At 48.0% G+C, this 16,553-nt stretch overlaps 1 protein-coding gene across 1 annotated transcript in view; it reads right to left on the bottom strand.

Moving 5' to 3' along the window:
* LOC140388578 (inactive dipeptidyl peptidase 10-like) overlaps positions 1-16,553 on the bottom strand; it is a 1,987,526-nt gene that overhangs the window by 678,681 nt on the left and 1,292,292 nt on the right. The window contains exon 4 of the mRNA XM_072473003.1: positions 9,168-9,262. Within this exon, the coding sequence (XP_072329104.1) occupies positions 9,168-9,262 (95 nt within the window). The remainder of the gene's footprint in view (positions 1-9,167; positions 9,263-16,553) is intronic.

Raw genomic sequence — 16,553 nt, 5'->3', positions numbered from 1 at the left:
GCCCCCACAATCCTAAGATGTGCAGGACAGGTGGAGACGGGGCAGAGTTTGTAAGGAGCATCCAAGAGGGCTTCTTAAAACAATATGTAGACAGTCCAACTAGGGAAAGGGCGGTACTGGACCTGGTATTGGGGAATGAGCCCGGCCAGCTGGTAGAAGTTTCAGTAGGGGAGCATTTCGGGAACAGTGACCACAATTCAGTAAGTTTTAAAGTGCTGGTGGACAAGGATAAGAGTGGTCCTAGGATGAATGTGCTAAATTGGGGGAAGGCTAATCATAACAATATTAAGCGGGAACTGAAGGACCTCGATTGGGGGCGGATGTTTGAGGGCAAATCAACATCTGACTGTGGGAGGCTTTCAAGTGTCAGTTGAAAGGAATTCAGGACCGGCATGTTCCTGTGAGGAAGAAGGATAAATACGGCAAGTTTTGGGAACCTTGGATAACGAGAGATATTGTAGGCCTCGTCAAAAAGAAAAAGGAGGCATTTGTCAGGGCTAAAAGGCTGGGAACAGACGAATATAAGGAATATAAGGAAAGTAGGAAGGAACTTAAGCAAGGAGTCAGGAGGGCTAGAAGGGGTCTCGAAAAGTCATTGGCAAATAGGGTTAAGGAAAATCCCAAGGCTTTTTACACGTACGTAAAAAGCAAGAGGGTAGCCAGGGAAAGGGTTGGCCCACTGAAGGATAGGCAAGGGAATCTATGTATGGAGCCAGAGGAAATGGGCAAGGTACTAAATGAATACTTTGCATCAGTATTCACCAAAGAGAAGGAATTGGTAGATGTTAAGTCTGGAGAAGGGTGTGTAGATCGCCTGGGTCACATTGAGATCCAAAAAGACGAGGTGTTGGGTGCCTTAAAAAATATTAAGGTCAATAAGACCCCAGGGCCTGATGGGATCTACCCCAGAATACTGAAGGAGGCTGGAGAGGAAATTGCTGAGGCCTTGACAGAAATCTTTGGATCCTCACTGTCTTCAGGTGATATCCCGGAGGACTGGAGAATAGCCAATGTTGTTCCTCTGTTTAAGAAAGGTAGCAAGGATAATCCAGGGAACTACAGGCCGGTGAGCCTTACTTCAGAGGTAGGGAAATTACTGGAGAGAATTCTTCGAGACAGGATCTACTCCCATTTGGAAGCAAATGGACGTATTAGTGAGAGGTTTTGTGAAGGGGAGGTCGTGTATCACTAACTTGATAGAGTTTTTCGAGGAGGTCACAAAGATGATTGATGCAGGTAGGGCAGTGGATGTTGTCTATATGGACTTCAGTAAGGCCTTTGTCAAGTTCCCTCATGGCAGACTAGTGCAAAAGGTGAAGTCACACGGGATCAGTGGTGAGCTGGCAAGGTGGATACAGAACTGGCTAGGTCAGAGAAGGCAGAGAGTAGCAATGGAAGGATGCTTTTCTAATTGGAGGGCTGTGACCAGTGGTGTTCTGCAGGGATCAGTGCTGGGACCTTTGCTGTTTGTAGTATATATAAACGATTTGGAGGAAAATGTAACTGGTCTGATTAGTAAGTTTGCAGACAACACAAAGGTTGGTGGAATTGCGGATAACGAAGAGGACTGTCAAAGGATACAGCAGGATTTAGATTGTTTGGAGACTTGGGCGGAAAAATGGCAGATGGAGTTTAATCCGGACAAATGTGAGGTAATGCATTTTGGAAGGTGTAATGCAGGTAGGGAATATACAGTGAATGGTAGAACCCTCAAGAGTATTGAAAGTCAGAGAGATCTAGGAGTACAGGTCCACAGGTCACTGAAAGGGGCAACACAGGTGGAGAAGGTAGTCAAGAAGGCATACGGCATGCTTGCCTTCATTGGCTGGGGCATTGAGTATAAGAATTGGCAAGTCACGTTGCAGCTGTATAGAACCTTAGTTAAGCCACACTTGGAGTATAGTGTTCAATTCTGGTTGCCACACTACCAGAAGGATGTGGAGGCTTTAGAGAGGGTGCAGAAGAGATTTACCATAATGTTGCCTGGTATGGAGGGCATTAGCTATGAGGAGCGGCTGAATAAACTCGGTTTGTTCTCACTGGAACGACGGAGGTTGAGGGGCGACCTGATAGAGGTCTACAAAATTATGAGGGGCATAGACAGAGTGGATAGTCAGAGGCTTTTCCCCAGGATAGAGGGGTCAATTACTAGGGGGCATAGGTTTAAGGTGAGAGGGGCAAGGTTTAGAGTAGATGTACGAGGCACGTCTTTTACACAGAGGGTAGTGGGTGCCTGGAACTCACTACTGGAGGAGGTGGTGGAAGCAGGGACGACAGTGACATTTAAGGGGCATCTTGACAAATACATGAATAGGATGGGAATAGAGGGATACGGACCCAGGAAGTGTAGAAGATTGTAGTTTAGTCGGGCAGCATGGTCGGCACAGGCCTGGAGGGCCGAAGGGCCTGTTCCTGTGCTGTACATTTCTTTGTTCTTTGTTCTTTTGACCCAGTCCTAGGACTATCTTAGAGAGGCACTCAGCACATGGTGTATGTCTGAGTGGCACGCTCTGAGCTCTGTGCTCTGAGCTATCTCCTGCTGGAATGGGCGGGAACTGTGGTGTTCCCTGTTTTATAGTGCGTGTGCTCTCACTGGTATTGGCTGTGATGTTGCGTGTGTGTTGATTGGTCCGTCGATCTGTCCATCAGTGTGTGTGTGTGATTGCACCATGATATGTTAATATGAATATCATGACATCTCCCCTTTTCACAAGAATATGTGCCTATATGGTAATAAATATTGGTGTGTACTGAGTGCAGCTGAATATGTGTGTGCAATATCTACAACATGTACATGAGGCTAAACTATATACATAGGAAGGTGTCAGGTGCAACATAGCAACGAGGTTGTACCACAAACAAAACAAGTGCAATCATCAAATATCAAAAGAGAACACCTGGAACGACAAAAACAGAAACACATTAACATTGTGGCATAACAATTCAGTGAGTCCAATGTGCAAACAGGCTCATAAGTCCAGCCTAGTAGGTGGGTGATGAATTTGGGTTGACCGCCTCAAGGGTGGGTCAGGATCCACCGGCTGAGGAATGGGCCTGGCCACGGGCGATAGAGGAATAGGCATAGTGGCAGGAAGCTCCACGAAGTCGACATCAGGGACAACAGGAGGGTGTGGCACCGGTGCATGATCACATAGCGAGCGCGGAAGCAGCCGAAGGGCCCGCCGATTACGCCGGCGAATGGAGGCATCAGGCATGCGAACCAGGAACGAGCGGGGAGCCACGCGGCGGAGAACTTCGGCAGTTGCCGACCAGCCACCCTCTGGTAGGTGTGTGCGGACGTTGTCTCCAGGCGCCAGGGCAGGAAGATCAGTTGCTCGAGTGTCATGTGCCACCTTCTGCTGAGCACGCTGCTGTCGCATCCTTTGCAGGTCGGGTTTAGGAACATGAATGGACGGTACAGTGGTCCTGAGGGCGCGACCCATCAACGGCTGGGCTGGTGAGAGGCCTGTGGACAGTGGGGCCGAGCGATAGGCCAGCAGGGCTAAACAGAAGTCAGATCCAGCATCAGCAGCCTTGCAGAGGAGCCGCTTCACGATATGGACACACTTTTCCGCCTTGCCATTTGACTGGGGATGCAGAGGGCTGGACGTCACGTTTGTGAAGCCATACGAAGCGGCAAAACAAGACCATTCTTGGCTTGCAAAACAGGGTTCATTGTCCGACATGACGGTAAGCGGAATGCCATGGCGAGCGAAGGTTTCTTTACATGCTCTAATTACAGCTGATGATGTCAAGTCGTGCAGGCGTATGACCTCCGGATAATTTGAAAAATAGTCAATTATGATGACGTAGTCCCTGCCGAGCACATAAAAAAGGGCCACACTCACCTTTACCCAGGGGGACATTACCAACTCATGGGGCTGAAGCATCTCAGGGGGTTGCTCCGGCTGAAACCTTTGTCAGGTGGGGCAGTTGAGTACCATGTTGGCGATGTCGTCGCTGATGCCCGGCCAGTACACAGCTTCTCAGGCCCTCCGCCTGCACTTTTCAACCCCGAGATGGCCTTCGTGTAATTGTTCGAGGACCAGCCTGTGCATGCTGTGTGGGATCACAATCCGGTCCAACTTTAGGAGGACACCGTCAATGACGGCCAAGTCGTCCCGGACATTGTATAATTGTGGGCACTGTCCTTTGAGCCACCCTCCCGTCATGTGGCGCATCACACGTTGTAGAAGGGAGTCAGCCGCAGTCTCACGGCGAATACGGGTCAGACTTGCATCATTAGCTGACAGATTGGCTGATGTGAAGGCCACATGCGCTTCGACCTGACAGACGAACCCCCCCGATTCGGGCGGTGTGCTCACTGCTCTGGACAGGGCATCCGCGATGATGAGGTCCTTTCCCGGGGTGTAGACCAGTTGGAAGTCGTACCTCCGGAGCTTGAGCAGAATGTGCTGGAGGCGAGGGGTCATCTCATTAAGGTCATTTTGTATGATGCCGACCAGGGGGCGATGGTCGGTTTCCACGGTGAACTGAGTGAGACCATACACATAGTCGTGGAATTTATCCATGCCGGTTAACAAACCGAGGCACTCCTTCTCAATCTGCGCATACCGCTGTCCTGTGGGGGTCCGCGAGGCATAGGCGACCGGGGCCCATGATGCAGTGTCGTCCCATTGAAGGAGGACCGCCCCAATGCCGGACTGGCTGGCATCAGTCGAGATCTTTGTATCTCGAGTAGTGTCGAAGAACGCCAATACCGGGGCGGTGGTGAGCTTGATCTTGAGCTCCTCCCATTCCTTCTGGTGTGCGGGAAGCCACTGGAACGCCGTAATCTTCTTCACCAGGTGGCGAAGAGCTGTTGTGCGGGAGGCAAGGTTGGGAATAAACTTCCCCAGGAAGTTGACCACCCCGAGAAAGCGTGGCACTGCCTTCTTGTCTGCCGGCTGCGACATGGCTGTAATAGCTGTCACTTTGTCTGCATCCGGACGCACCCCTGACCGGGATATGTGGTCCCCCAGAAACTTTAGCTCAGTTTGGCCAAAAGAACACTTGGCTCGGTTGAGGCGCAGGCCGTGTTCTCGTATCCGAGCAAAGACGCGCTGGAAATGACTGATGTGCTCCTGTGGTGTGGTGGACCAGATTATGACGTCGTCAACATAGACGTGCACCCCTTCGATGCCCTCCACCATCTGTTCCATGATTCAATGAAACACCTCGGATGCCGAGAGGATGCCAAACTGCATCCTATTGTAGCAGTACCTGCCAAAGGGAGTGTTGAAGGTGCACAGCTTCCTGCTGGACTGATCCAGTTGAATCTGCCAAAAACCCTTGAGGCATCAAGCTTGGTAAAAATTTCAGCCCGGGCCATTTCGCTCGTGATCTCTTCCCATTTGGGTATGGGGAAGTGTTGCCTCATGATGTTATTGTTCAGGTCTTTCGGGTTGATGCAGATCCAGGGTTCGCTAGAGGGCTTTTTTACGCACACCATGGAGCTGACCCATGGCGTGGGCTCCATGACCCTGGAAAGCACTCCTTGGTCCTGCAGGTCCTGCAGCTGCTGATTGAGGCGGTCCTTGAGTGGTGCTGGGACTCTACGAGGTGCGTGAATGACCAGGGTGGCGTCCGGTTTGAGCCGCATTCTGTAAGGGTAGGGCAGTGTGCCAATGCCCTCAAAAGCCTCCTGGTTGTGGGCGAGGAGCAAGTGGGGCTGTGCCCTAAAGTCTGCATCCGGGAAATCGGACATGCCTTCTGGAGACAGCGTGTGTACCCGCTGAACGAGGTGGAGAACCTTGCACGCCTGTGGGCCTAGCAAGGAGTCCTTCGAGGATCCAACTATCTCAAAAGACAGTGTGGCTGTGTATGAATTGTGTGTAACCTCGAGCTGGCAAGACCCCATGGCTGGGATAACATTACCGTTGTAATCGACCAACTGACAGCGGGATGGCCGAATCGGTGGTTTCACCTTCAAGGCGTAGATGGCTGACCATGCAATGAGATTGGCGGAGGCACCAGTGTCTAAACGGAATGTGATTGGTGATCGGTTGACGCTGTGCACTGGCATCGGCTGGTGGGTCCTACTTGGGGACATCCGATTTCTGTCAATTACCGCAACGCGGAAGGCTTCCCGGTCGTCGGTATCACCGGTCTGTACGTCGTCAGGGTATGACTCGGTGTATGGAGGCTGAATGGCCCACATGTCCCTGCGAGGCTGGCGGAATTGAGGAGCGTTGGCAGGTTGAGCTGCTCGACAGCAGGCAGCGTAGTGGCCCATCTTGCCACAGCGGAGGCATTGTCGAGTTTTGCCTGGACATTGCCGCTTTAAATGTGCGGATCCACAGTTGTCGCACGTCGTGACGTCATGGCGTTTGTTGCGCCACCGTGCATGCGCAGTTTGGTCCTGCGTAGAGCGTGCCTGCGCGTCACGTCCCTCTGCGTCGACGTCTCTTTTGGCGCGTACAAGCGTGGGAGGCCTTGGGAAGTGCGCAAAATGGCCGCCCTCGTCCGGGCCGTGGGCCGGGAGGAACCCGATCGACTGGACCCGCTCGGCCTCGTAGGATCCCTGCCGTGCCGATTCGGCCGCCTGGAATTGGGAGTACCGGCTGGTCGCGTTTTCGTGGAGGACGCAGGTTTCAATGGCGGTGGCTAGGGTGAGGCTCTTTATTTTGAGGAGCTGCTGGCATAGGGTACCCGAGGTGACCCCAAAAACTATCTGGTCCTGAATCATGGAATTGGAGGTGGCCTCATAGCTGCAGGACTGCGCGAGGATACGGAGGTGCGTCAGAAAAGATTGAAAAGGCTCATCCTTACCCTGCATGCGCTGCTGGAAAAGGTACCTCTCGAAGCTCTCATTCACTTCGACACTGAAGTGTTGTTCAAATTTTAGAAGGACTGTCTTGTTCTTCGTCTTGTCCTCGCCTTCCGTGAATGCCAGGGAGTTGTAGATGTGGGCGGCGTGTTGCCCTGTCGTGGAGAGGAGGAGGGCGATCTTCCTGGTGTCCGATGCATTCTCCCTGTCTGTGGCTTCTAGGAAGAGCTGGAAGCGCTGTTTAAACAGCTTCCAGTTGACGCCGAGGTTTCCAGTGATTTGGGGAGGCTGCGGCGGGCTGATGGTGTCCATGGCGCAGGATGGCAGATCTCTGAAGATGTGCTGGTAGGTCTCACAGTTACTGGGTTCCAATCCTGGTACTATGTCGTGTTGGGTGTTCCGCTATACAAACGAACCAACACGGTTGTAGATGGGACAACTCTGTTTTATTATTCTTGATAACAACAACTGTTAACTTCTGGCTGTGGTTCATACTTCACCAGTTAACCTGTGGACCCAGCCCTAGCACTATCTTAGAGAGGCACTCAGCACATGGTGTATGTCTGAGTGGCACGCTGTGAGCTCTGTGCTCTGAACTATCTCCTGTTGGAATGGGCGGGAACTGTGGTGTTCCCTATTTTATAGTGTGTGTGCTCTCACTGGTGATTGGGTGTGATGTTGCGTGTGTGTTGATTGGTCCGTCGATCTGTCCATCAGTGTGTGTGTGTGATTGCACCATGATATGTTAATATGAATATCATGACACACTTTGTCATTTAAACAAAATGTCTCTCAAATTCATACAATGTTACATGGGAACATCTGCGGATAAGGGGAGGCAGTGGTGTAGTGGTATTGTCACTAGACTAGTAATCCAGAGAGCCAAGGTAATGCTCTGGGGTCCCGGGTTTGAATTCACCAGGGCAGATGGTGAAATTTGAATTCAATAAAAATCTGGAATTAAAAGTAAATTGATGACCATGAAACCATTATCGATTGTCGTAAAAACCCATCTGGTTCACTAATGTCCTTCAGGGAAGGAAATCTGCCACCCTATATGTGATTCCAGACCCAGACAGCAATGCGACTGACTTTTTTTTAGATTTAGAGTACCCAATTCATTTTTTCCAATTAAGGGGAAATTTAGCATGGTCAATCCACCTAGCCTGCACATCTTTGGGTTGTGGGGTAGAAACCCACGCAAACATGGGGAGAATGTGTAAACTCCACACGGACAGTGACCCAGAGCCAGGATCGAATCTGGGACCTCGGCGCCGTGAGGCAACAGGGCTAACCCACCTCGAGCAATGTGGCTGACTCTTAAGTGCCCCCACTGAAAGGCCTAGCAAGCCAATTTAAGGGCAATTAGGGATGGGCAACAAATGGTGGCCCAGCCAGCGATGCCCACATCCCAAGAATGAATAAATAAAAAAGATCCCTTGGAATATGAATGAAAATGGTTGTCTTGCAACTTGTCTCTTCCATAGTTGTTGTAAGGAGCAGGGACTAACAGTAGGAACATGGACAGAGATAATAATAATAACCTTTTATTGTCACAAGTATGAAGTTACTGTGAAAAGCCCCTAGTCGCCACATTCCGGTGCCTGTTTGGGTAAGCTGGTACGGGAATTGAAACTGTGCTGCTGGCCTTTGATCTTTTGGAAGGTGAATAACCAATGGTAAATTCAAAATTGTGAAATATCTACTTTGTTTCCTGCTGCCATCCAGAAAGTGTTCTGCATCACAAACCAGCTGTCTATCCCACTGAGCTAAACCAGCATTTATTATTATTATTATTATTATTATTACTAGGTCAATATCCTGGAATTTTCTACCTAATGTTGGAAATTAGAGCATTTTTAGATTGAAATGCCAAAGATGGTAACGATGTCATCAAATCTCTAATCCATGATTATTAATGAGGTTCTGATACATCTTGAAAAAGTGATATGGTCTGTGGAATTTGGTGAAAATGTGCATTCTCACTGTGCTTCTCCTTTGGTGTAAGCTCACCTAGATGAATGTTCTGAGACAGCTGATTTTGCACTCATTGCCCTGCTATTTTCATTCATTCATCTTTTTGGTTGGAGACACAAAGTTCGACCAGAACTTAGTGTCCATTCAATAGGAGCATAACTCTCACTTCTATATTTCTGTGACACAAATACCCCATTTTTATTCCTTTTAAACGTCCCAAAATAGATAATGATGTTGGAAAACTAGCACACTGATAGATATCCACAAAAATTGTTACATGGAGGTTCTCCTCGGTAACACTCTTATTTCTGAAGCCTGGTCAATTGTACCCGAAATGTAATGACCACTTTTATGTATAAGCAAAGCTAAAAATGTCTTGAAATGAAAAAATAAATACAAACATGCAAATCAATTTACTTACGAATGTGCTGTTTTCCAGCAATACAGTTGTTTCATTTGTCACTATATTCAGTTTGATCACATGCCCATCCCTGGTCCGATATACCAGCTCTGCATCTGCATGAGAAAGTGAAGCAGTTCAGATATCTTTTTCTAACAACACATCTTAATTACAACTTGAAAGGGAGCATCAGTTTTGGACAGGAGGAAGGGACAAGCAGCACGGGGAAAATACACAATGGGCTATTAACTCCTGAAAAGGAAAAAGACAGACGATCATTCATTCAGCTGCAGCCCCTTCGTCAGGGCGACAAATGATTTCCACTTGAAATTTAACCCATCTTTACTCTTTGCAAATGCTGATTAGACCAGGAGAATTTCCTGCTTTCAATGACCAAATTTAGATTGGAATGAATCAACCTGAAGCTTAAGAGTTCTTGAAAAAAAAAGTGCAGCTGTGTACTAACTCTATTCCATCTGCAGATAATATGCAACTTTCATAATGAAGTCTAGGCAACAGCTTTGATCTTTTTGAAGGTGAATAACCAATGGTAAATTCAAAATTGTGGAATATCTACTTTGTCTCCTGCTGCCACCCAGAAATATAACAAGACATCAATTTAACACCAAAACCTAGATCATTTAGCACTGACCAACTGGTGAGATCAATGTTTCTGTCTGCACTTATAATTGATTTTCACCAGAAATTTTTATGTTTCTTTTCAAAGGAATTGATTTGGTGGTAATCTGTCTGACGAATCTACATTTCAGTGTACAAGATAAGGACAACGAAGTTCCCTATGCTCATTATCTTTCCATGTTTTCAGCACATGCACAATGATGCTGAAACAAAACATCATGTAAGGTAATAATGTTGCTCAGAAGCCATTATTAGTTTTATCAGTGTAATATTAATCCCTTGTTACGAAAATATATCAACAATCTAAGCACTAACATTGATATCCCTATTTTACATGGCTCAAAGTTTTCTAACTAGTTCAATGTTCCTTTTGTAAAAAATTACTAATTACATATTGCTGAAACAATTTCCTCACATTTCCGATTGTTTCAGCAGTTTTATTGTATAAAACAGGCAACCAGGCAATTAGGGGAAAAAGTCCATGGCTGCTGTTGTAACATTAACCTTCCATAGAAGCACAGCAATCACAATGAAGTACAAACATCTTCCCACAGTTGGACAGTTAGATCTTTCCCTCACAGTCATAACGTTTTCCCAATTCCATTGCCACAACTAGTGCCTCCAGTTGTAACCTGCAGTCTCCTCACTTTCTGCACCTCAAGATCTACAATGGGGCTTGTCACTTGCATGATTCTCACTTTCTTTTCCGCTTATTCTTGGGCCTCCATTCATCGGATACAGACAGCACCACAAAGTATGTTCTGTGTTAAACCAAAATGTGTTCTGCTCTTTCCTTTCTCATTCTTCTCGATTTATTATATTAATTCTACTGACTTAAATTGGGTGGAATTACACAATTGCTGGCAGCCCAATTATTGACGAGTCACTTGACTTCAGGACAACACATTTACCCTACTCTGTTCGCACACAGCACCCACTTTTGAACACTTTTCAACAGGAGTCATTAGTAAGAAGTCAGATGCAGGAACCTTGGTTGATATTTTCCTCCACAACCCACAGGTGCTCCAAAAGCTGCATTCATTGCGCTTGCTCATCTGAGGCAGTGATTCCTATTAACGAGCACAAGAGCCAGTCAGAGTAATCAGTCTTACTGAAAGCCCTGAAAGAAAATATTAATCATCTCAGTGGGATTTAAAAATGTATTAATTTGCATTGGGGGCAAAAACAAAAATCTTGCAATGCGATGTAAACACAAGTTGGTGAGAATATTTGGGTTTAATTTTCCTGTGAATAATGGCACAAAGATGGCAAGTTGTGCATGAATCTCAGAAGTTAGCACGCAGGTACAGCAAGTTATTAGGAAGGTAACTGGAATGTTAACCTTTATTGTAAGGAGAATGGAGTATTAAAATAGGGAAATCTTGCTACAACTGTAAGGGCATTGGTGATACCCAGGTAAAGTACTTGCACAGTTTTGGTCTCCTTACTTAAGGAAGGACATACTTGCATTGGACGCTGTTCAAACAATGTTGACTAGGCTGAGTCCTGTGGTGAAAGGGTTGTCTTACAAAGTTAAGCAGTTGGAGAATAAGAGGGGACTCTATTGAAACATATGATCATGAGGGAGCTTGACTGGGTAAATGAGAAGGTGTTTCTCCGTCTCGGGGAATGAAAAGAAATCTAGCACTAGGGAAATAAGGGATCTTCTATTTAAAACAGAGATTCGGAGGAATTTCTTCTCAATTATTTTCCCAGAGCGCAGTGGAATCTGAGTAATTGAACATATTCAAGGCTGAATTAGACAGAGTTTGATTCACAAGGGAGTCAAAGGTTGTACGTGTGTTTGGGGGGTGCGGGGGGGGGGGGGTGCAGGTGGCAGCAGGTGCCGGCAGGCAAGTGGGGTTCAGGACATTATCAGGCAAGTTATGATCTTATTAAATGATGGAGTCAGTTCGAGGAACCAAACAGCTTACTCCCATTCCTATTTCTCACAAGTTTTGTGGTTTGAAACTCAAAATAATTTGAATGTTTATCTCTTTTAGGAGCTCTTGTAAAATTTAAATCAGTGTTCCATTCTCTGGTACCATAAAAACATAATGGAAATTACTGGGATATAATATTGGTTTTGAATGAATAGATTTAGTTTGTAGATTGATATAAATGTCAGCAGCAATATTGATAATGATGTGTACAATAAGACATGGAATTTGGATGGAGGTTGAGTGACTTAATCACACTCATGGATTTCAGAATTCGCCACATCATATTTCACTGCTATTTTCACAACACTCTGTAGTGAATATAACAAAAATGAGAAAAACAACGTTAGACCCCTTTGAACAGAGCTTAAAACAATTCATTTAATATTTTCATAAAACCTGTTATTCCTAGCCTATAGAATACATTTAAATATTTGTTCAACAGTGGTATAATGCTTGCACATTTTGTTTAATGAAGGAAATTGTTGTCTAATAAGTGGCACAGATATTTCTATTTTGATCTGATAGTTTTCCAATTTAAATGCTCAAATACTTAATAGCATAAAGCAATCATCTAGCGTTCATACTAATGAATGTTTCTTCTCCTTTGAGCTGGTTGCATTTTCACACAATTCATTATGAAACTGACAACTGAATTCTTGATCTTTTTCTTTGTCACGTTTAACATAATTTCAAAATGTTATTCCAGGTAACTAAACATACTGCTAGATACTTTTCAGTCTTCTGGGATGCTTGATCAAGAAAAAATAACACAATTATTGCTGAAGAATAGAAGGACCTGTTAGCCTGGCCAGATTGGATTTGTTTCCTTGGAGCACACCTTTTACTGTAGAGATTTCCTCAAGTTTTTAGCCTTTTCTACTGAGATAGGCAACATTGTCGATGCACAAATGTTGCCTATTTATATGTCAATATGGCATGTTGGAACACTGTTATAACCTGCCTACTGACGATTGGCTGGGGACTAATGATTATCCCACAATCCTATGGGAGTATGAACTTCCCCAATGAGGGGGGCGGAGAAACTCCTACTATAAATAAGCTGGCCAGTCCAGGAACCAGGAGGAAGGAGAAGGTAGCAAGGGAAGTTACTGCTACTGCTATGTATATATTGTTATAGTAAATAAACTTTATTATTTTGTATCCTTAAAACTCGTGCTGGATTCTTCGGGGCCCTTACAAAACTGGCGACGAAGGTAAAAGTGAATAGCTGTCTACACTGCTGAAGCCACCTCCCTGGATTTTTGTTGGATACAGGTTGGAAGTTGTTTTCTATTATACCATGCCTCTGTACGGACGTTTGGATGTTTTTGATGCTGCGCTGGAAAGCTGGAACCAGTACACGCAACGGATGCGTTACTATTTCCGGGCAAACAATATCACTGAAAACGAGCGCCAGGTGGTCATATTGCTCACCGCCTGCGGACCGCATACGTTTGGGGTGATTAGGAGCCTTACGTACCCAGCTGCGCCGGACACCAAAACGTTTGACGAACTTGTGAATATAGTGGGGCAACACTTTAACCCAACCCCGTCCACGATAGTCCAGCGTTACCGGTTTAATACCGCTGAGAGGACCCCTGGAGAATCCCTTGCCGATTTTTTATCCAGGCTACGCGGGATTGCGGAATACTGTGACTATGGTGAGACCTTGTCAGAAATGTTACGCGACCGTTTGGTTTGCGGTATTAACAATGCGGCCACCCAGAGAAAGTTGTTAGCGGAGCCAACATTGACTTTTCAACAGGCAATACAAATAGTCTTGTCCCGAGAGAGCGCAGAGCGAGGAGTACAGGAGCTACAGGGAATGGAAGTGCATGCCTTGGGGCGAAACCCTTTCCGCCCAAAAACGTCCCCCCGCACTCCTGCGGTACCTTGGGCGAGGCAACGACCAGACCGACGCCAGTGGCCATCGGACATTCCTCCCCGAAGGGAGCCTTCTCCAGAGCCAATGGATGAGGAGCCATGTCCGTGTCAGACTTGTAGGCGCCGACCCCGTCGCGGACGGCGGTCCTGGGGACGCCAGAGGCGCCGTCGTTCCGACCGAAACTGGGACCAGCCCAGGGGCCGTAACTGGGACCAGCCCAGAGGCTGTACCTTCCATGTGGATGAACCTGCGGCGACCACTCCTGAGGACGTGGAGACGGAGGACGACTGCCTGCAGCTGCATTGTGTGGCAGCTCCCCGTGTGGCCCCCATTAAGGTGACAGTACGGGTCAATGGCCACCCGCTGGAGATGGAGTTGGATACTGGCGCAGCGGTCTCCGTGATCGCCCAGAGGACATTCGACCGCATCAAGCAGGGTATACAGACCCTTACACTAACTGACTCACAGGCCAGGTTGGCCACCTACACGGGGGAACCACTGGACATTGCAGGAACTACAATGACCCCTGTTGTCTATGGACGCCAGGAGGGGCGTTTCCCACTTATCGTAGTGCGTGGCCATGGGCCCAGCCTGTTGGGTCGGGACTGGTTGCGCCATTTGCGGTTGCAATGGCAGCACATCCTCCAAACAGTTTCTGGAGGGTTGACTGAGGTGCTAGGACGATACCCAGAGGTATTCCAGCCTGGTCTGGGGAAAATAAAAGGGGCCGTAGCCCGTATCCAAGTTGAACTAGGAGCCACACCGCGCTATTTCCGGGCGCGCCCAGTGCCTTACGCTTTGCTCGAGAAGGTAGAAGGGGAGCTCACTCGTTTGGAGAGTTTGGGTATTATCAGGCCTGTCCGTTTTGCTGACTGGGCAGCACCAATTGTGCCAGTAATGAAGCCAGATGCCACAGTTCGCTTGTGTAGCGACTATAAACTTACAGTGAATACAGTTTCCCGACTCGACCGATACCCAATGCCTCGCATAGAGGATCTCTACGCGAAACTTGCAGGCGGACTCTCATTCACAAAATTAGATATGAGTCACGCCTACCTGCAGTTGGAGCTGGACCCTGCCTCCAGACCATATGTAACAATTAACACACACCGGGGCCTGTATGAATATACACGGTTGCCCTTTGGAGTATCCTCTGCCTGCGCAATTTTTCAACGTGTTATGGAGGGCATTTTGAGAGGTTTACCACGTGTGGCTGTCTACCTAGATGACGTGTTGATTACAGGGACGTCGGAGCAAGAGCATTTGGAAAATCTGGAGGCTGTCCTTAAACACCTTTCGGAGGCTGGAGTCCGTTTACGTCACACAAAGTGCGTATTTCAGGCAAAAGAAGTAGTCTACCTAGGTTATCGGGTGGACCGCGAGGGTCTGCACCCCGTCGCAGAGAAGGTGCGTGCAATTCAACATGCCCCCACCCCGACTGACACTTCGCATCTTCGTTCTTTTCTCGGTCTCGTAAACTATTACGGGAAGTTCCTCCCCAATCTGGCAACTACGCTGGCCCCCTTACACCTGCTGCTAAAGAAAAATCACACCTGGGTTTGGGGTCAGCCGCAAGAAACCGCTTTCCGGCGGGTAAAGCAACAATTGTCGTCGTCTGGGTTACTAACCCACTATGATCCAGGAAAGCCTTTGCTCGTCACATGTGATGCATCCCTGTATGGTATTGGGGCTGTCCTGTCCCACAAGATGGAGAACGGGGCCAAGCGACCGAAAGCTTTCGCCTCCCGCACATTGACTGCAGCGGAGAAGAAGTACGCGCAGATCGAGAAGGAGGGCCTGGCAGTGGTTTTCGCGGTGAAACGCTTCTACCAGTATGTGTACGGCCGCCATTTCACTATCGTGACTGATCATAAGCCCCTGCTGGGACTCTTCAGAGAGGATAAGCCAATACCGCCCATTGCTTCTGCACGGATCCAGCGCTGGGCTTTGTTGCTTGCTGCATATGAGTATTCTCTGGAGCACAAACCAGATACGCAGATAGCAAATGCCGACGCACTGAGCCGATTGCCTTTATCGACCGGCCCCATGTCGACCCCCACGACCGGTGAGGTGGTCGCAACCCTAAATTTTATGGACACCTTGCCTGTCACGGCATCACAGATCCGTGAGTGGACCCAGACGGAGCCAGTCCTTTCAAAGGTTCGGCACATAGTCCTGTATGGTGGGCAGCATAGACAGCTCCCAGGCGAGTTACGGGCATTTTCCTCCAAGCTGTCAGAGTTCAGCGTGGAAGACGGCATCCTCTTGTGGGGGACGCGTGTGGTTGTCCCGGAAAAAGGCCAGGAGCTGATATTATCAGACTTGCACAATGGGCATCCGGGCGTGACCAAGATGAAAATGTTGGCCCGGAGTTATGTCTGGTGGCCAGGCCTCGACACCGACATTGAGAAGGTGGCCCAAAACTGCTCCATTTGCCAGGAGCATCAGAAGCTTCCGCCGGCCGCGCCCCTACATCACTGGGAATGGCCAGGGCGGCCTTGGGCACGCTTACATGCAGATTTCGCAGGCCCTTTTCAGGGATCCATGTTCCTTCTACTAATTGACGCCCAGTCCAAATGGCTGGAGGTGCATAAGATGCAGGGGACAACGTCCTGCGCAACAATTGAAAAAATGCGTTTATCATTTAGCACGCATGGCCTCCCCGAGGTGCTGGTCACGGATAATGGCACTCCATTCACGAGTGAGGAGTTTGCTAGGTTTACAAAGATGAACGGCATCCGCCATATCCGCACTGCCCCTTACCACCCGGCTTCAAATGGGTTGGCAGAGCGTGCAGTGCAAACATTCAAAAGAGGCCTAAAGAAGCAGTCTTCCGGATCAATGGACACGAGACTGGCTCGGTTTTTGTTTACGTACAGGACCACCCCCCATACAGTGACTGGTGTAGCTCCCGCAGAACTCCTAATGGGCCGGAGACTT

The sequence above is a fragment of the Scyliorhinus torazame genome, chromosome 2 (genome assembly GCF_047496885.1).
Source record: "Scyliorhinus torazame isolate Kashiwa2021f chromosome 2, sScyTor2.1, whole genome shotgun sequence".
In the NCBI taxonomy this organism is placed as follows: Eukaryota; Metazoa; Chordata; class Chondrichthyes; order Carcharhiniformes; family Scyliorhinidae; genus Scyliorhinus; species Scyliorhinus torazame.
Note: the sequence above shows the minus strand (reverse complement) of the source record. Positions and strands in the feature narration are given on the sequence as shown.